Below are 21,367 nucleotides of genomic sequence, written 5' to 3' on the forward strand. Positions count from 1 at the left end.
TGTTGTTTTTATTAATACTTGTTGAAGTTCAGTAGAGTTAGCTTCCCACCATGTTATTGGCTTGTTGAAGTTACCTTTCTTTTAGATCCTTTAACTCTCACAATAATTGGCAAACAGTCCAATTGAATGATAATCCTCAGAATAGGAAGTGAATGAGCTAAAAGAATTGTATCTTTTATAGTTTGACATCCATAGCCGTGGAATAACAGCCTGTATACAGGGCAGCATTAGTTTCTATATTTCCAGTTTAGCTATCAATGATATATTTATTCGTCTTACATCTACTCTGCTCTTTACACACTAAGACCTATAAAACCAAATAAATGAACTCCTCTTTCCATAGGATACAGATACAGAAAATGTTAGGCTTGACTACTTTAATAATGAAAAGGAAAAAAGATTACAAAATTGTAGAGAGAGCTACTGTAATAACTAAAAGAAACCCTTCTCACCAACCCAAGCAACCTGTTTCCTTTCTTCTTTTCTCCATCTCTGTGTTTCTTCTTTCGTTTTCTTTGTTGCTTTTCTTTATTCATCTTCATGAATGTAACCCATGTGGAGAAAGGAAAACATGATCCTCTACATTTCAAGCTAGCTGCCTATAATAGTTTTAAAGAAATAAGGATTCTTTTCTACACATCTCAATGGCAGGGAGTAGGACTTGGGAATCTTGTTTCCAGAGGATTCTAATTTCATGACTTCTCTTCTTAGTTCAGTTTTAATCTGCATTGAAAAATCAAAATGAATAAACTCAAGATTCATTTGACAACCCACCAAAGTGTTTATGCTTCATAAATCCGGCTGCCAGAGAGATTGCGGTATGATCTTTTGTTTCAATCAAATTTAGTTCATAGAGAATACCGAATATTTTCTATCATGGTATAGACTAACTTATTTTACATTTGTTTATAGGAAAAACTTGATAACGAATTAGAGAAACAACTTCCAAAGGTAAGAGACACTCCTCAACTTCCAAAGGTAAGAGACACTCCTGCTGCCCAAGACAATGCTTTTGAGGTAGTCATTGGGAAGAATGTCCAGGGCGGGTTCGTGGTGCAGGTGTAGGAGTTACACTTACTAGTCGTCACCTCACTCAGAAAGACAATGAGATGCGATTGGAAAGACAAAAAAGTCAGCAAAAAATTGAAAAGTTGGAGAATGAGATCAAAGACATCAAACATGAATTAGTGGAGAAGGAAAAAGATTATAGTGAATTTCGGCTTGAAATGACCCAATTAACTCAACTTGTAATGGATAGGCTTGGTTCACTAGGTTCAACTCACTTATGTAAGTGTGAAATCTCTTTATGAATTTTATTGGTTTCTTTATGTTATAAATTATTGACATTTTATTTGTACAACTGATAATGGAAGCCGTTGAGGTCCTTGCTAGAGTGACTGCGGAATCCACAGAAATTTGAAGGTTATTTGCATCTTCCTAAACTTCTTCCTCGTCTCTTCTCTGTACCTTAGTCTTTCGACCATCTATGGCCAATACGAAGGAATTAACTGTGATTCTCTAGTATTTTTATGCAGGCCTTTGTTGTTGCTGTTGTTGTTTATGATTGTGTTGGTCATGCAGTTTTTAATCTTATTGGCAGAGTGTAGATTCTTAATTCCCATCCTTCAACTTGGTTTCTAAATCTCTGAAGACTTTGGTTTCGGCCACACAAGTTCTCTCTTGTTGTTAATTATGATGTGCAACCAATCAGAGCTTATGCTTGAGGTCGTTGTCTGGGAACATTGAAAATAAAGCAGGGTTTGATCTTTCGAACGTTGAAAACAAATCAGGGTATGAAACTGTTTTAAAAACAGCAAGGCTTTTTTTATGAAAATTTTGTTAGTGAAGCAAGTATGACCAATCATATTGAAAAATAGAGAAGCTGATCCGTTTCTCTTTTTCTTCCCCTTAAAATTGATACATTCATATGTACCTGAAAAATAACCTCACATTTGTTTGGTTGCAGAACAACTTCTTTTTTCTTTTTCTTTTTTTTCTTTTTTGGGCTAATATTGAAGAGTTAGCTGGGCTCACTAAGTTGTCTGATTGATTTGTCTTCTGACTATGCTTTCATTTTGACATCTCAATGTGCACAAATTGAAACCCTTAACAAGGAACCAATTAGATACCCTATTGATGATCTTTTCTTCAACCTGGAGCTGATGATCCAGGTTTTACTGATCGCCCTTCTCCATCTAGGAACTTTGGTGTTCCAAGGGCTTGTGTTTGGGATCTTCTAATGGTTTGGGACTTCTGCTCTTCATTTGCAAGGTTGTTGAATTTGTGGCCTTTCTCCCTTGAAAATTTAGAAAATGCAATTTGTCACGAGGATAACAATCTTACTCTCATGGTGGAATCACATATGGCACTTCTTCGTTTTCTAATAAAAGATGAGGGTGGCTATTTCATGGTTATACAGAAAAAAAGGCGGAAATCAAAGGTAGAAAAATTCTGTTATGGAATTTCGGGTTATTCAAATATACATGCATAATCTTGTTATATAGTTCTTTGATTTATAGTAGAGATTATCTGATATTGATTATTTTTGTGCTTGTCTTATGCTTCTTGTTTCAGATTACACTAACAAATTGGATGGACTATCTGTGTGACTTCTTAGAGATGGAAGATATACCAGAATTATCCACTCATATAGGAACAATAAAATGGGGTCATTATGGCCTTTTAGATCCTCAAGCTAAATTGTTTATCTTGCGAGAGCTGGCTGACCAAACCATTGCAACTAATGCTATTAGGGAGCAGTTAGATAAGTATATTGAACAACATCAGGCACTTGCTGCCGCAAAGAGGGGAGATGCACTGGAGGAAGGTAGAAAGAGGAGAGAAGAGAAGGGACTTCTGCTTTTTCTGAAAGCAGATCCTGACAGCAAAGTACTAGAGGGTGATCTCCTGGAGAATGGCAGACATGACTTCAACATATCTGAAAATGGTGATGGCAATGAAACGATTAGAGACTTACCTAAAAAAGGTGGGAAGCTGCGGAATCATGCATCCGAAAATAGGTATAAGTTCCTTTTTATTTGCCAAGACTACAGTGAAATAAAACAAGTAAATAGCAAATGCATCACAATCCATGTTCCAAAGCAATTTGGTTGCTTTAACTTGGGGGAGTGGGTTTGGGATACTACTAGCCTCATATTGACTTGTTCTTTTCAATTTTTGTTTAAATTTCTCTATTTATTTATAATTAGAAGTGTTTGTTTTTTCAAGCTGAGGTCATAACCTGTTTATGTAGTTAAGTACAGTATGATCATTTTCAACATCAGGTTGACAATACTTTCTGCTTTCATTTCACCCTAACACAACCTTGTATAAGAAAATCTTATTTTGGTTTTCATAACTAAATTTTCTGCAACATTTTGAAGGTTAAATCACATGCAAAGTTCAGTTCTTTTATATCTTTCTTTGTTCCTGATTTGTGTTTATGACTCTTTTGTGCAGTTTGAGCTTGCGAGTAATGGAGATGGAGGAGGGTTGTCTCTAGCTCCTGGAGGAGACACACAGCAACATCAGTTTGGTTGGAACAATAGAGGGGGCAGTAGCACTAATCATGTTAGTGGTGGCTGGGCAGCTTCAACTGCAATTGCTGGATCACCCCAACTGTTCACAACCCCTGCAGCATCATCAGGATTCCCATCATCGTCCATAATAAACTCTCAGAGCTGGCTGCAGAAGAATGACTTGCATTCTCTCATGAAAGAACTGTCTTTTTAGTCCAACTGCTTAGAGGGGAGGGATTGTTGAACTATGATCAAGAAATGTATTTCAGTTTGTTGGCATTGGAAACATTTTGGATTGTTGGTATATGTATAATGAAAAGTTGCACATTTATATTTGTAAAATTGAATTTGGATTGATAGAATTAGATCTTCATTTGTAAAATTGAATTTGGATTGATGGAATTAGATCTTCATTTGTAAAATTGAGTTTGGATTGATGGAATTGGATCTTCATTTGTAAAATTGAATTTGGCTTTTTGGAACCAATTTTTTTTTTTAATTAAAAAAACTTATCCCGACATTCGTAAAACGCCGGTAATAAGGTTAAAAACTAGGACTATGGCGGCGTTTAGAAAACGACGCAATAAATAACTTTTAACGGCGTTTTCTGAAAACGCGGCAAAAATAGCCTATAGCAGCATTTAGGAAACGTCGCAATAAATAACTTTTAACGGCCGGCAAAAATAGCCTACAGTGGCATTTAGGAAACACCGCAATAAATCACTTTTAACGACGTTTTTAGAAAATGCTAGCAAATCAGTCGTTGTAAATCACCATTACCGTCATTTGCATTTAGTGCCGCCATAGCAATACGGCACTGCTTTTGCCAGCATTTTCTGTGACATTTTTGAAATGCCAAGAAAGATTAGCAGCACTTTTAGACTTACGGCAGCATTTTGAAAATGCCGTCGTAGGCCCTTTTTCTTGTAGTGATTGTTACTGAGTAACTTTCATTCTATTACCAATTCAAATTTTGTAATTGAAATGACCATTTTTCCCTTACGTGTAGTGATAAACATAATGCCCACATCATTGTCATTCCATGCCCAACCCTTATCATTGCCATTCCATGCCCAACCCTTAAATGGGTGAAGGAATTCACCCTTCACCCGCTTTTCCCTAGACCTTGCTGGAAAATGCCCACCACTATTTGTGTGAAAGCCAGCCCTATCCTAACCCTGACCTTGACTTGGAAACCCGGTTGTTTGTAGGTCTGAAGACCCGGAGTAAAGGAAGAAACCAACTATGGGCCATCTCAATAGAAGACATGGTGTTTGACCCAGAACCCATGGAAGTTGATGATGGAGTTCCATACTTGGAAGTCTGTGCAGTTTTGGAAAGAAAGTTGTAGCTTGACGAAGGTGAGTCTAATTGATAGACTTGAAGTATAGTTAGACATGATTCGAAGGCATTTTTCTATACTAGATAAGTCTTATGTTGTGTTGGGAGAAGCCCATGAGGTTTGGACTTGAGTTAGGCCTCCAATTCCTTGTTTGGGCCTTGCTAACCAGCTTGGTCGATTGATTGGTCGACTGGGCCAATCGACCAAGCAGTCGACCAACAGGGTATTAAATCCGTGAAAATCCAATTTTAGGGTTTTCAATTTCTATTTAAGTTAACTTTGTGTTTCTTAGTATCCGTTGCCTCCAAAACTCTCTGAGAACGTGGGAAGACTCTTTCAAAGCTCTCTCTGGTAATTTCGAAAAATCTTTGTTAGATCTGAAGTTTCTCATCTCCGATCTGACAATCCAAGGTTAGTAACCTCTTCTGTGTTGTGAATTATCCTTCTACGATCTTATTCTTAATTGAGTTTGGGAAGAAGATGTTGCATTCTTGCAACCATCTCTTCCATGATCTCATTCTTTTCTTAAGGGTTTACAATCAACATTATAATTTTAACCCTGATCCTTGATAAACTCCTTTTGAAACCCTAATTTTACCCTTTTTAATCACTTTCTTAGCATGATTGAATCCAATTCTCATGACGTACTTGTGTTTGATTTTGATTACCTTCTTCTAGGATGAGATCTGATCATCCCTAGTCTTTCCCATGATTTCATAGTATATTTTTCATCGAATTATAGGGTTTTTACCCAATTGGGGAAACCATGATTTTAAATTGGAAGGTAGTGTTTTTAATCATTATTAATGCCTAATATATATTCCTTTAGTGTTAGAATACTGTTCTAAAGGTTCCCTCCAAGTTTCATGAAATTTCGAATCTTGTAGATTGAGTTTCGGATCAAAATCCACTGATTTGCTTCATACTGACTCAATTGTTCGACTGGGTCAGTAGACCAACCAATCGACCAAGCAAGTCAATAGCTCTGTTTTTCGCTTAGTTTGATTCGTTTGCTCTCCAATCTTTTAGGCTTCTTTCCTAGTGTTGTATCTATGATTGTCTAGGGTTTATTTGCTAGGTTTGGAACCTCTCTCTTTGATCTTTGGATAATCATCAATGCTAATTAAGGTAAGGACAGTTATCTTCATAATGACATAGATTGCGTGTATGTTGTTTCTGTTTTCGGAAACTCTTAGATATATTACTGATATTATACTTTCTACTATGATGCACTACAGTAAGTACAATAGTACTTTACTTGTGCTTTCTTTTTAATTATTCAAGTATATATATGCATACTTACTCATGTATGTTTTTAATGAATTGATCACGTTTTTACATATTCTCTTGTATGATGAGATGTCAGTTATGTATAATGTGAATGATCTGAGAATGTGTTTGATTAGGTATGATTTGAGATTGGGGAATGTCCTTTTGACATTTCTGTCCTTGGACATCGGAGGGAATAGTATGGGATGTTCTCCGAAGATGCCCATCGACGCTTTCCCGGATTATTGGATGTCATACCTAGGGCTGTTTAGCAGTGTTTAGCTAGGATGTCCCCATTATATCATACCCAATTAGGAAGGGTATTGAGACCGAAAGACCCGTGGTAGCAATGGGGATTCATGGGAGCTCAAAACCGGTAACCAATCCGTGAAAGGACATGAATCGTATTGTGGATACCTGAAAGGGACCATTTATTGATAGGGTTGCATATAGTAGACTTGGGCTCATGGGCGCTCAAGACTGGTAACCAACCCGTGAGAGGACATGAGAGCTTCCCGTCTATTATATGTGGATGATCAATAGCGTTGATGAGTCCGTAGTCAGGGACTATGCTGACTCTAGTGTGAAGGATACCGGAAATGATCGCCAGGGGCGAGGAATGGACGTATTTGGATCTGAATTGATATGACTGAGTAGATGACATGCATTGGGCTAGGCTTAACCTTGACATGCGCCAGTACTTAGACCAATGGTGATGTGAGAGAGTGGTGACCTAACCCCCAGCCATGGATTGTCCCGAGGGATGAAGGACCCACTACCAACTGGCGTTGTGAGATGAGACCCTCCTAAAGAAGTACGGTGCTATTACTTAAAGCATGTCTGCTATAGAGATCAGCATACATAGAGTTTAGATGCATACATACATTGTCTGATTCATATTGCATTGCATTTTGTTATGTTTTGTAGTATGTTATTTATGTTGTTATGATATAACTTGCCTTTCTGAGTTCATTTGAACTCACTCCTTTTTGTGCAACCTCTTGTGTTAGATTCCTTTACAGGTACTGATTACTATGAAGGGCAATATGAAGAAGCACCAGTTGAAGAAGCGTACTACACGCAAGGTGTTGGCTACAATGAAGATCACATTGATGATCCCACATTTGGTCACGATGTGTACTACAATTAGACCTAATGTGGAGTGGGAACGTCTTAGTTGGATTGATGAAGTCCACTGTTTTGAAGACATTATCTATAGAGTAGAAGACTCTTAGTTTAGTTTGATTTCCATTCCTTTACTTTCTTTTGAAAAAATTTGTATTCTTTTAGACTTACATGCTACATTTCCGCTGTAATTGTGGAGTGAGATTCTGCCTCACTTTACTCCTTTGGATGTTTACATCTGGTATCATGTTTCCGCACTCTGATTATACTGTCATTCATTTCCTTGCTTGGATCTTTTATTTATAATATCATACATTGATTATATTTGTTCAAGATTATGTCATTGCTTATGTAGGAGGATGATTTCCTCGATACTTGATCTTCGGAGCTATGGATCACACACTCGGGTATGCCAGATAGGGTACGGGCTAGGTGGATGTCACAGTTTGAAACCCCACCCCCACCTTCCCCTGCCGGCCACGACTGCCCCCACTGTATATCACCCACTGCCCAATTTATTCCTCCTTCACCCACCCACCCCCTCCTATTTTCTAATCACTTTCTTTCATGTAACTAAAAACGAAGCAGACGAAAACAGTGGTGGTCAATTGGAAAATGGACATGATCCCAGTCCTTTCGTGTGACTACTCGTGGGAAACCTAGCTCTCAAGATTCCGGTGACTTCCAAGCCTGCTTGTTTAGTGATTCATCTAGTGTTGTCACCGTTCAGTCGTTCCTTTGGTTCTGCCAGAGTCAGTCTCCTGATGACCAAGTCCAAACTTTAGCAGCGAGTTTTTAGTCCCCTGTGTGCTCTCTTGTGGCCATTCAGTCTGCAAAGCTTGCTTGAATTTGTTAAGATTCTTGGGTCTTGAAATAAACCCGCACTTGAAAAATAAAAATCATCATAATTAAATGGGTAATTTTCATCTGGACAGCCTGAGGTTTGGTCTGTGTCATTTTTAGTCCAAAAAAACCTAAGACTTTGCATCTACCTCTCCTGTGCTATAGAAAAAGCCAATGTAATGACAAATTATCATTTCTATGACCAATTTGCCCTTATTCTTTTTTTTTTTTTGTGGGAATTTTCATCTGGACCCCCTAAGGTTTGGTTTATGTCGTTTTTAGTCCAAAAATATTGAGACTTTGCATTTGCCTCCTTGTGCTATTGAAAATGTCAATTTAAGGACAAATTGTCACTTTTATGACCAACTTGCCCTTATTTTTTGTAATTTAATTTTTTTACTTACACACCCCCACCTGCCATGAAACTCGTGACTCCCCTTTTAGTCCAAAAACTATAGAAATGTCCAAAAATTAAAATAAATTTTAAAATATGACCAAAATGCCGTTATACGTTAAAATGACTCAATTACCCCTTAGCTTAAACCTTATTTGCAAAGATTAACCTTAAATGAAGATGGATGTTTGCTAGCTCCTTGGTTGAGTTGAGCAAATGGGAAATGAAGAAGATGGGTGAAGGGAGAATCTCTTCATCCATCTCGGCTAAGATTTTACTTTGCAAATAGGGTTTAAGCTAAGGGGTATTTGAGTCATTTTAACATATAAGGGAATTTTGGTCATATTTTAAAATTTATTTGAACTTAGGATTTTTCTATAACTTTTGGATTAAAAGGAGAGTCACGAGTTTCATGACAGGTGGGGGTATGTATGTAAAAACAAATTAAATTAAAAGAAAAAGTAAGGGCAAAATGGGCAAAATGGGCATAAAATGATCATTTGTCCTTAGATTGACTTTTTCTATAGCACAGGGAAGGCAAATGCAAAGTCTTAGTCTTTTTTGACTAAAAATGATATAAACCAAACCTCAGGGGTTCAAATGAAAATTATCCAAAAAAATAAATAAATAAATAAATAGAAACCATAATTTGTCCTGACATTGATTTTTTTTATAGCACAAAAAGCAGATGCATAGTCTCAGTTTTTATGAACTAAAAATAACATAAACCAAATCTCAAAGGTCCAAGTGAAAATTATCCTAATTAAATCTTGTTTATTAGGTTTTTATTATTTTTTTTCAACCGCGAGTGGTGAAAAAGATTAAAATCGTGAATTAGTCAATGAGGAACTAGGATTCCAGGTTCTATTAGGTACATTAAGTCGTGGTGAAAAAGATTAAAATCATGAATTAGTTAATGACGAACTAGGATTCCAAGTTCTATTAGATGCATTAAGTCGTGAATTCTAGGGATTCCTAGTTCTAGTGGTACGTGAACTCTTGATTTTCAAATTATTGTATTCATATAAAAGGTCAGCTGTGGTCGCCATGACATGCAGTGATCCATAGATATTACAGCTGAGGCAACTTTCCATCTCAAAATCTGTGTGATCAGAATAGCAACAAACGAGAGTTGCAGAGAACAACGATGAAAGACGAATACAATGTTGAGATGCCTGTCGGTTTCAGATTTGCTCCCACGGATCAAGAACTTATAATGAATTACCTCCTGAAGAAAAAAATAGATCCTTCTTTCTCAAGCTACATCATCAATGAAGCTTTCGTGTATGAATCACACCCACAAGAACTAATAAGTGAGTGACCACTTCTTTTCTGTTTCTTCTTAATGCACACGTTCATTAATCTTTTTTCTCTTCGTCTAAATGTTTTAGAATTTTTACCAAAATTTTAGATTGTCCTTTACCTGCCATGTATTCTTAAACTATCTTAATTTAATTTGTTCATGCAGAAAAGTATAAAAAACACGGAGAAAATTGTGAATACTTTTTCTCCACGAGGAAGAGAAAATACCCGAATGGCAGCAGACCCGATCGAAGTGCAGGAGGCGGATTCTGGAAATTGAATGGAAAAGAAGAAGAAATCAGAGTAGGTAGTGAGCAAGGTGATGTTATTGGTTACAAGAGATCTCTTGTCTTCCATTACGCGAAGCCAGATTCTTCAAACAAAACAAACTGGCTCATGAAAGAATATCAAATGAAAGAAGATCCAAAGATATCCAACAAAGGAAAACTACCCATGCAGGTGCGTTACTAGTCTTTATCAATTCATAGATTTTAATTTTTATCTGTTCTCGTCTACAATTTTATACATTTATTTTGTTATCTTTGTCATTATTTATCTAAATTTTTATTTTTTTTCAACTCTTTTTTCAGTTGGATGATTGGGTTCTTTGTAAAATTTACGAGTTTGGACACCCAAAGGAAGAAGATGAAGAGGAGGAAAGCATTGAACCAATTAACAGGGAAGTGCTGGGATCGCCAGAAGAGGAAGTGGACATAGTCAGAAAAGAAGGTGATCTCTCTGAAAATTTATCTGAGTTAGAGAAGTTTTTACTTTCAGATTCTCAAGATGGACTAGAAGAAGATGACATATTCATCAGAGGAAGTGATGAGGTTCGAGAAAAGTTCAGAGAGTATTATTCAGAATGTGAAGAATGTTTAGTTTCAGATTCGCAAAGGACTTCTGGTTTTACCATGACGGAAGAGAAAGCGCAAGAGGGAAAAAGAGAAGAAGTGATAGCAAACAAAGAAGATCACAATGATGAGAGCGACACACCACAATGCAATTCAGGTATTTCTTGTGAGGACAAAATGCAAGAGGGACATAAAATCAGATGTACCTATGACTCCAATGAGTTGCGCGCAGTGTCACCAAGAAAGGGAAGAGAGACTAACAAACGGCAAAAGATAGATCACGACAGCCAAGCAGAAGAAGGCACAATAATCAGCAAAGAAGATGATCAAATGAGCAAATTCCAACAATGAATGTAGGCTTCCATTAAAGGGAAATATCTGGAGTATCTAAATTTGATGATTTTTTTTATTATTTTATTATTTTTTTAAGTAGAAGATTGAATCGCCCCAGTATGAAATAGATTTCAAGGTTTCGCTCATTCCAATAGCTTCTGAGAGAGACCTTTCTAGATATTATCATGTAATGAATACTGTACCTAGATGAAATTGATAAGATTCAAAATTGATTGAAATTTTTTTTTTTTTTTTCTTCTTATTATTTCTTTTTTAGTGAATCAGTGAACCTTGAACATCGGTTGTCTATGATGGGAGGGAACACCTCCAAATCCACCTTGGAGAACATGGAGAAGGCTCCATATTTTTATCCGTTCACTTGGAATTGAATTGATAGCTGCAATCCAAGTGCTAGCAGATGAACTAGGGCCATGACATCTCTGTTTGCTTGGAAATTTTTCATGAATGGTGTTTTGGTGGACAGCAACAGGAGAAGAGGAACAATGCTGACAATTTGAGGAGGATCCGTCACGTCTTCGCCTCTCATGTTCTAATCTAAATCCTCTCCACCAGGACAGGTCGTCCCGTCCCCCCCATTCCCCCACCCTATGGGTTGGGCTGACATATGGCCTTTTTGGATGGAGAGGATCTAGACTCCTCATGTTGGGAATGCAAGCCTTACGTTGGGCGACATGCCGATCCCTCTTCCTTAAATGATGATTCTTGGAATGCATTCAAAGAATGCACGATAAGCATAGACTAAGCACAACCAGAAAATGTTCATTCTGTAATGGAGAGGGCCTTCTCTTCATGATCATCCATTTCAAATTTTTCCTCAACCAAAAAGAAAAGGAAATGCAAAAAAAATCAGATTCCACAAGTGCTTTCCTGCTGAAATCAATCTAACAGTACTACTGACTAAGCCTCCTGGTGAAAAATGCCAGCGACCATGTCACCATGATCTCTGTTTAAGTTAAATGTAAAACTTAAAATCAAGTATTTCAGAATCACATAATCTCACTGCTACCCATATAGCAATGAAGTTATCCAGATGTACTAAAGGGGAGGAGATGGAAAATGCAACAACTAAATCACACATTTATGACCGATCATAGATTCTCATGTCTTTAGCCGGGCTCAAAGCATCAAGTTATTCTCTGCGGAATTCTATTTAATGGGGCTGCAACACTTGGTGAGCTGCTGCTGCTCCTTTGAACCCTCAGCTTCTCCAACAGAAGTATGTAATCTTCCCGCAAACACGCAGGATCTGCCATGGTCTGTTTAAGTTCTGTATCTTTCAGTAAGGACTGAAAATTTGCATGCACACCTGCAAGAGAAACAAAGACACTGAGAAGGGGGGAAAAGGAAAAAAAAATCCCAAAAAGGAAACTGCAGATATATTTTGGTAGAAACTGAACTACTTAATGTGTGACCAGTGCAAAGTGTCAAGATCACAAAGTGCTTAACAATCAAGGAATCGTCAGAGGCCAAATTGTCTAACATGCACAAGACAAAGCCTTTTGGCCCAAGTAGTCAGCTATGATGCTAATGTCCCTGGGAATACACAAAGAGAGGAGCAATCCTTGAAACAAGTTGAAATAAATCTGATGAAGGATAAGTTCTAATCAAATCCCAAGGATGATCTGAAATGTTGGTGCTGAGCAGGGAGGGTAGTTCTCTGCAATCAAAGTGCATAACCCAGATCTTTAATACTTATTCATACAATTTATACGGTTTGGGTTCTATCCGGCTTGTAACTTAATAGATGATCTTCTACTTTTACTACTTTTTTGTGTTGTTTCTTCCCAAGTTATGTGGATCACATGCCTTCGTATTGCCTCATTCAGGTTAAGATGTAACAGTGCTTCCCACTTGTTTGTTCACGCAAACGAAATGTGTTCCCTCACATTTTCCCATGTTCCTTTAACCTGTAAGCCGTGTTCGGTTGTCCAGAGGATGTACAGAACTGTGTAAAAAGAAGTGTGGGACAATGAAAGAATGTAGGATAGAAGATGAAGGTGAAGGAAAAGAAAGACATTTGAAATCATTCTAACAGCCATCTAGAAGGAAAATGTGAGGAAGTCATTAAATAGAAAGGTACTAATTCACACATTATCCCAGCCCTCTGTATTTCTAAACAAACCGACACAGCCATTATATCCAAACAGACAAGGTATTGAACTTCAGAGCTCCTTGTTAACTTCAGCAGGGCATGCACAGAAAAGAGTGGTTCAACATAAAAGGACTAAAGTTCTACATGCATATACTAAAATCAATCAAATGTGCAACATTCGATATGATATCTCCAGTAATCTTTGAAAATTTATAGGATCGTTAATTGTTTCCTCGGTTGAAGGTCGTGTTGTGTATTCTTCTATTAGTGCTAACAAGTCCTGGTCACTAAAAAAGAAAATGAAAAAGTTATACAAGTAGATTCACAAGTGCTAGGCCTGAATTATGTAAGCCCAAGTGAGAGATGGAAAGGAACCTAACTGTACCACATTGGTAACCCCCTGGAGAGGGAAAATTTCCCAAATTGATGGAGCTACCACATGCTGTTGAAGGATGAAGTATGCAATATCAGGAACACATTTACCAGGTGGAACATCATCAGACCCCACAACCATCTTGTAAAATCACGCCTTCTTTCCTCATCTTATTCCCACCAAGCACACAGTGTGGAGCAATCATGGCATGATGGAGAACATACCTAAAATTCAAAAAACACCCAGCACAATTCAATGCCTTCAGAAGAAAATTCTCTAAAGAATTACATTGATGTACTGTAAGAACCAAATCAGGAAGTTAAATCAGAAATATGAAAAAATGACGCAGTTGACGATGTTAGTTTCATTTTTGATGCGTCACACAGCATTCTCCAGTTGTGCCAATTTGGATCATCGCTGATTCTGAGGGTGCTCCATATTTTTGCCTATGCATGTGGAGAAAAATATTTTACATTGAGTACAATCTGACTATGGGTGTCATTAAGTCTATTGTTTCTCATGTTGAGGAAGGAAACGGATCATGTGGTACTATAACCATTCCTAATGTGCCATCTGAAAGCAACAACTGTCCTATATTTTCCCAATGTCCCAAATGTCCATTTGCTGAAGGTGCTGTCTCTGTGGATGAAGTTTTGTTATTGCTATTGGAAAAGCTTCAGAATTATGCAGACTCTGGGATCAAACAACAAAATATGATTGGTTCTCCTAATTTATTTAGCCACAGGGTCATTCCTTCCTCAGGGACAGCTACTGAAAGGTTTTCTGTACCAGCTGAAGATACCCCTGATATGGACTGCAGCAGTTCTACTTGTACTATTCAATCTAGTTCTATTATTAATGGCAGCCTGTGTAACTTTGGTGAATTCTAGCATTAGTGGAGCTTGTTGCATGCATCATGAACTGGGAAAGTACACACCGGAATATTATACCTAGACTCTTGGAAATGGTGAATCGAGCATTTCGGAGGAGCTTTCAGCTGCTATTTTTGTCCTGCTAGGTGAACTTGGGAGGCTTGGAGTTGATGCAAGTGGGTATCAAAAGATTGGAGTTGAAAAGTTAGAATTAATGCAACACTCAACTCTTTTTTTATTTTTTTTTTATCTTTTTTGGGGGAACAGGCGATTGTATATCTGGGGACGGGGAACTGAAAGACTAACTAGTGATTAGAGAGACCTGGAAGGTCATTCCTGAATAGATTTCAACCATGGTTGAAATTGAAAATTAAGCTACTGTGGTATCAAGATAGTCATTGGAAATTATAGCACAATTTAAGTCGTAATTTCTGATCAAACTGGAAAAACACTAGTGGTAGAATGCTGCATATACAAGGTGATGCAGAATTGGCAGCAGATACAAAAGAGAGAAAAGCCCAAAGCTCAAGCCCATTAAAGCCTAAGGACATGACCCCAAACAGCCCATGGCTTGCATGGGCTAGGACTATTGGAGTGGGTTAAAATGAGCCCATGGTTTCATGGGCTTGGATCACTTTAGTGGAAGAAGAATATCAGCCCACTATTTTGAACTAAGCCCAAGTCTAGCTTTGAAAAGTCAACAAAAGGAGCTAGTATGTGGTGTGGTTAGTGGTGGGGTATAGTAGGTGGATATTTCTATTATTGTTTTGACTAGTGGTGTTGGGTGGTAGTTGGACGTTTCCATTATTGTTTTTGACTAGTGGTCTTGGGTAGTAGTTGGATGTTTCCATTAATGTTTGTAGTAGGTTGTGTTAGCTAGTGGTTGGATGTTACCCTTATTGTTTATGTCTCTTTAGAGTGCTATATAAGAGACTTATGTAAGAGATGGAAAAAGAAAAAAAAAAAAAAACAACTTATGAATTGAAATCAAATTGCTTGCTAGCATTCCTCCTCTTTGGAGAACCCTTGTGTTTGATCTAGGTAGGTTGGTGTTCGATCCAATCGATCCACCTTGCGGTGTGAAGCCCGGGTGTTACTTTGTTGTCCTTATTGTTCTCTTAATTCTCTTACATTGTTATTGTCACTTTCTTCATTATAGTTCTGTCCCTATTTGAAGATCTATTCAGCCCGTTATAATACCATTCTAGTTTCAGCCCTCTTTCCCATCTAAACTCTGTTTCACTTTAAGTCCATCAAATTTGCAATTGTCTCCCTGTGAAAAGGTCCTATTTGGGTACTGTTTTGATCAATCAAATTCAGTATCTACATTATTTGGTATCAGAGCCATGACAGGGAGTAAAACTTTTGGATTGGATACTGACCTTATGGCACAAATGATGGGGATGTTGCAACAATTGAGCAACCAACTCACTGCAAGTCACAAGCACGAGGAAGAGAGGCGCTCAGCAATGAAGGCTAAAGTTATTACCTCTACTCATGCTCCACACCCTCCACCCATCAAAGAGTTACCTAAATTCAATGAGCATGTTGGTGATTCTCAAAAGGTAAAGCTTGAACACCAGGAGTTCATTCACACTAGCCATAACACAGGGCTGGTATTGGCTCCTATTACAAGAGAAGTTACCCCTCAACCTAAGGTGACATTCCCTCCACTTATCAAACAATTGCCTTCTGATTGCCTTAAGTTGGTTCCTGATGAGTTGCCTAACGAGCTACCTCTTATGCACGATATTTTGCATGCCATTGATTTGGAATCGAGTGTGGTGTTACCAAACCTTCCAACCTATCACCTCAGCCTAGCAGAGCACAATGACTTCAAACGACAGGTGGGTGAGTTGCCACATAAAGGAGTCATTCAAGAGAGCTTAAGTCCATGTGTTGTACCGTCATTACTCACTCCAAAGAAGGATGGCTCATGGCGACACCACTCTGATGAGGGAGACACTGAAGAAAGGTTGAGGCTGCCCCAACTCAAGACACCAATCACTAACATCATTGAAGAGGTTTTGGATGACTCTTACAAAACCACTCGTCGTGGCACTGGATACCATGCTTTCCTCGTCAAATGGAAGAATCGTCCACGACATGAGAGCACTTGGATTCATGCTGGCAACTTCGAGAAACTCGATCCCGATTGGTGTGAGCGTTACATATCAGTCACCCATTCGTCGGAGAAGAATGTTTTCAAGCCGGGGAGAGTTGATGCAGAATTGGCAGCAGATACAAAAGAGAGAAAAGTCCAAAGCTTAAGCCCATTAAAGCCTAAGGACATGACCCCAAACAGCCCATGGCTTGCATGGGCTAGGACTATTGGAGTGGGTTAAAATGAGCCCATGGTTTCATGGGCTTGGATCACTTTAGTGGAAGAAGAATATCAGCCCACTATTTTGAACTAAGCCCAAGTCTAGCTTTGAAAAGTCAACAAAAGGAGCTAGTAGGTGGTGTGGTTAGTGGTGGGGTATAGTAGGTGGATATTTCTATTATTGTTTTGACTAGTGGTGTTGGGTGGTAGTTGGACGTTTCCATTATTGTTTTTGACTAGTGGTCTTGGGTAGTAGTTGGATGTTTCCATTAATGTTTGTAGTAGGTTGTGTTAGCTAGTGGTTGGATGTTACCCTTATTGTTTATGTCTCTTTAGAGTGCTATATAAGAGACTCATGTAACAGATGGAAAAAAAAAAAAAAAAAAAAAAAAAAAACAACTTATGAATTGAAATCAAATTGCTTGCTAGCATTCCTCCTCTTTGGAGAACCCTTGTGTTTGATCTAGGTAGGTTGGTGTTCGATCCAATCGATCCACCTTGCAGTGTGAAGCCCGGGTGTTACTTTGTTGTCCTTATTGTTCTCTTAATTATCTTACATTGTTATTGTCACTTTCTTCATTATAGTTCTGTCCCTATTTGAAGATCTATTCAACCCGTTATAATACCATTCTAGTTTCAGCCCTCTTTCCCATCTAAACTCTGTTTCACTTTAAGTCCATCAAATTTGCAATTGTCTCCCTGTGAAAAGGTCCTATTTGGCTACTGTTTTGATCATTCAAATTCGGTATCTACATTACAAGGACTTCTAGTGAGTAGTGAAAGATAACTTGTTCTGTTAGATAGCCTTTGTTCACAAGCATCATAACTTAATGCAGAAAACAGGTTGAATAATCCATAATGGAGCTGTCCAACCTACTACTCGGGAGATTGTTATTAATTGTTAGGATGGGAAAATATAAAATACAAAGGTCAAAATGCAGGGGCAGAGCTACGATTTAACATCGAGGGGGGCTGAATAACAATTATAAAATTTCTACCACTAATATTTAAGGTAAAAAAACTACTGGGTATTGATTCAAAATCACTATTATTTCTTACAAAAATAAGAATAAATGAAAAATCACAATGATCTTTCTACCCATTGTCTTCATCATTAAAAATTTTCTCCAATTGGGGACGAGCAAATGGTGGAATTTCACAAGTGGAAAGAGTGTCTAATGGGTCTCTAGGAAAATTTCAAAAAATTGGAGGGATGAGGAAGTTCTAAAAAACCGAGGGGGCCAATAGCCCTGGGGAAGCTCCACCCCTGAAAAAATGATCAGAAAAAACATTGGACTGACAGCTTTTTGCTGCTAATTCAGTAAACTTAAAGAGTAATTTTGACTTCTCACATTTAAGAAGATCACAGTAGAATATATTTGGTGATGGATGCAATGCTCATCATAGTTCCAAATAGGCTCAGCTTCGAACATTAGTCCATAGTTGTCAAGGTGGTGCAGGGGGTGGCTAAGTGCTTAGCGACATCCACCTAGTCATTTTCTAGGCAATCAAGGTGCCTCAGTGTTATCATGTGTTCCCCATCTTTTCTAAGACTGTTGAATATGCTACAAATATACCTAGTATCATCAAAAATCAACATTAAGCCACTTCAAGTCATCAAATAACCATTCCCAGAAAACATCAACTAACAACATTAAGCTACATCAAGTCATCAAAAACAGCAGTAAGTCACAACAAGTAATCAAAGTAAATATTAAGCACATCAAGTCATAAGAAATTGAAGTAGAATTAGAAGACAGCATAACTGAAGAACCAAATTACTGAAAGTTTAAAACATACATTTCCTTTATACCGTTAATGGGATTGGTCCTTGATGCGGTATATCTCGTCTCTCATTTGCTATTTATTGTTTTCAGAAAATATGATTCTATCCATAATATTAAATTGCTCTAAATTTAGAGATACTATTTGTTATACGAGAAGTTTGACTACTCAAACGATCTTATTATTGCATGAGACATTTGGTGTTGGATAGAGCATAACACAAATCTAGCTTTTGAACAAATTATAAGATTTCTTAAATCAGGCTTGTTTTGGAGGAGCTAGGTTCCTGTCAAAACATTATTTGATGAGCGTGGATGCAATCAAAACAAACAAAAATTTTATCACACATGGTATTTAGCAATATGTCACTATATTAAGACTTATGGGGGCATTCAGATTTGAGAAAATCTGCAGCATTACAAAGTTGAAAATTTCACCTACAGCTATAAATCAATTTCTGTTCTTGAACAAGGGGTTGAGTTTTGATGCTTTTGGGATTTGATTTGATTTTCTTCTTCTTCTTTTTTAATATTATTGGATTCGAATAGCAGGTATTTCTTATTTATGAATAATATCTTACATCAATAAGTATATTTGCTTATGATAATTGGCACAAGGATAGGCAGACTTACAAAGACAGGAATTGCCCCAATTTACAACTATAGAAAACACATAGAGACCAGTACTTTATAGAAATTACATCCTCCAATTCCATGTACCAATTCCCATTAACAACAACAGGAATCTCCACCTAAAATTATAGATTAGGATTTCTGTGAGATGCAACAATTAGTTGTTTTTACAGAAACCTAATCTGTTAGCCAGACAACTCATCATTAACAAATTCAGTGCCAAATAGACCAACTCATGTCTGTTTGGAGACTTCAATATAAAAAATAAACCACTAAAATGAGGAAATAAACTCAAAGAAATGTGTACTCCTATAGAACATAACATGGTTACACAATAAACCAGTCATTTTTATATATGGACTGGGAATGAGTTCAGATCCTACACCATAGCTGTGGAGTTATCTTAGCCTCCAGCTTCATCAGAAGCACTAATTTGTAAATTCAATGGATAAACAGAGGTTCTTCTATTAAAGTGTCTTTAAAACAGAAATGGATAGAGCATGATAAGCCCCCAATAACCCATGTATACCAAAGGAAGAATAAGATGAGAAGCAGGGGATCAGCAGCAGCAAGGAGCAGAGAGACAGACCTATCAGCAGGGGACAAGTGTCATGATTCTATTGGGCAGCATCCATAACCGAAAGCAGACTGAGGAGCTGCCAGGTGGCAGTGAAGATTGGGGGACAGTGGAAGTTTGTTAGAGGGAGGAGGATTAAGAGAAGGACGAGGAGTTGGAAAGGAGGGGGGAAGAAGAACAGAGTAGCAAGCTATGCTTGCTAGGAGAGGGGAGCCTCTCGAGTATGGTTTGGATTATGTAGGGAGTCTGGGAATATGTAATTGGAAGAGAAATCTATAGTTAAGCTTTTGTTATTTTCATTCCAAGAATTGAATCTCATTTATAGATAACCGAGTTGTATCTGTTGATGGAGATTTTTCAGAATTACTGAATGAATTGAGTTTCATCTGTTGCTGTCTTCATTTGTTCTGTTGTGATGGATGACTATAATTCTTGTTGTCAATAAGCTTTCGGTAGAACTCAGGGTATTGATAAGAGGGTCTTAACAGAGCACAAAGGAGCAATATCCCTACTGCCTAAGAAATAAGGAAAGAAACCTATGCCAATTTTCCCCCTATCCTCTTAGGGCATCCAAGTACAACAGAAAGGGCAATGATCATAGAGGCTTACTGCTTACTGTCATATAAGTGTACTGAGATGGAATACCAAACTTCAGACAATGTTCACTCGGCATACATTGAATGCAAAGACCTATTAAACCCAATTCCTGCAGAACCTGGACTAAATTTGTCATGTCATAATTCAGTAAACATGTGCACATTATTTATCTCAATTTGAGTAGAAAAAATAAAATAGAAGGAAGGAAACTGAACATACAGGATGAACACATGAAGGAATCAAACCAAGATCTTCACCACAGGCCAAATATCTGACGAGTTCAAAAGGACAGGCAGAATCTCAATGCATTTTGGCTCCAGAGAGTCTCTTGAAATAGCAATCATAGTATAATTTTGTCAATACATTTTTACTATATTAAAGAACAGCCAATGAGAGACATTTTATAGAAAGTTGATTAAGGGAATGGAGCTCCATATTTCCCCCCTGTATAAAAGAAATACATAAAAGTTTCACAACTGCGGGGAAGAGAAAGGCATGCAATTATGCCTTCTAAACTAAGAAAACATTAGTCCATATCATTTGGCCCACATCACCAGATTAATTCAGAAATGTAAGTCAACAACCTAGAAATTGAGATAATTCTTATGATTCAAAAACCTGTGATCATCTAGATCTTTAAAACTTGAAGTATTGTCAAGATTAAAACGAGAATAAAATTATTGTTTGTCCACCCATCCCTGATTTTTGGCCCGTCCTTAACCCTGATTTTAGCCCTAATTTTATCCCTAATTCTGGCCCGAATTGTCCCTGATTTTGCCTTTGATTTTGGCCCCGATTCTAACCCTAATTTTGTCCCTAATCTTGACCCTAATATTGGCCCTAATCATAACCCTAACCCAAACTTTAACCGTGACTTTAACCATGGTTTCATCCAAATATTGACCTTATACTTACTTTGATCCAAGCCCTGATTTTGACACTACGTCATTCTGATCCAATGAGTCTACTCAGTTTTGTATTATTTTTTATTTCTTTCGTTGTTGTCATTAGTAATTTATTTTTAACATGTTACCATAAAAATAGACTAAGTTGTTTGTTACATCCTATATTCTTATTAAAAATATATATGTAAATAATTGTTGATTTACTTACAATCA

At 37.5% G+C, this 21,367-nt stretch overlaps 1 protein-coding gene and 1 long non-coding RNA gene across 2 annotated transcripts; one reads left to right on the forward strand and one right to left on the reverse strand.

Moving 5' to 3' along the window:
- Window positions 1–1,109: 1,109 nt before the first annotated feature.
- LOC149007639 (uncharacterized) lies at window positions 1,110–3,891 on the forward strand. The gene is made up of 4 exons (XM_089167123.1): window positions 1,110–1,287; window positions 2,172–2,440; window positions 2,575–3,020; window positions 3,460–3,891. Exons 1-4 carry the CDS (start codon window positions 1,110–1,112, stop codon window positions 3,500–3,502), a joined length of 936 nt encoding a protein of 311 aa, XP_089023249.1. The 3' UTR covers window positions 3,503–3,891.
- Window positions 3,892–11,905: 8,014 nt separating this feature from the next.
- LOC149007640 (uncharacterized) lies at window positions 11,906–20,530 on the reverse strand. The gene is made up of 3 exons (XR_016175176.1): window positions 19,076–20,530; window positions 13,471–13,687; window positions 11,906–12,304 (listed from the first exon to the last, which is right to left on the reverse strand). It is a non-coding gene; the product is annotated as an uncharacterized LOC149007640 (long non-coding RNA).
- Window positions 20,531–21,367: the final 837 nt, after the last annotated feature.

This window comes from Hakea prostrata, chromosome 8 (genome assembly GCF_041222555.1).
Source record: "Hakea prostrata isolate BN-2017 chromosome 8, UWA_Hpros_2, whole genome shotgun sequence".
Lineage (NCBI taxonomy): Eukaryota > Viridiplantae > Streptophyta > Magnoliopsida > Proteales > Proteaceae > Hakea > Hakea prostrata.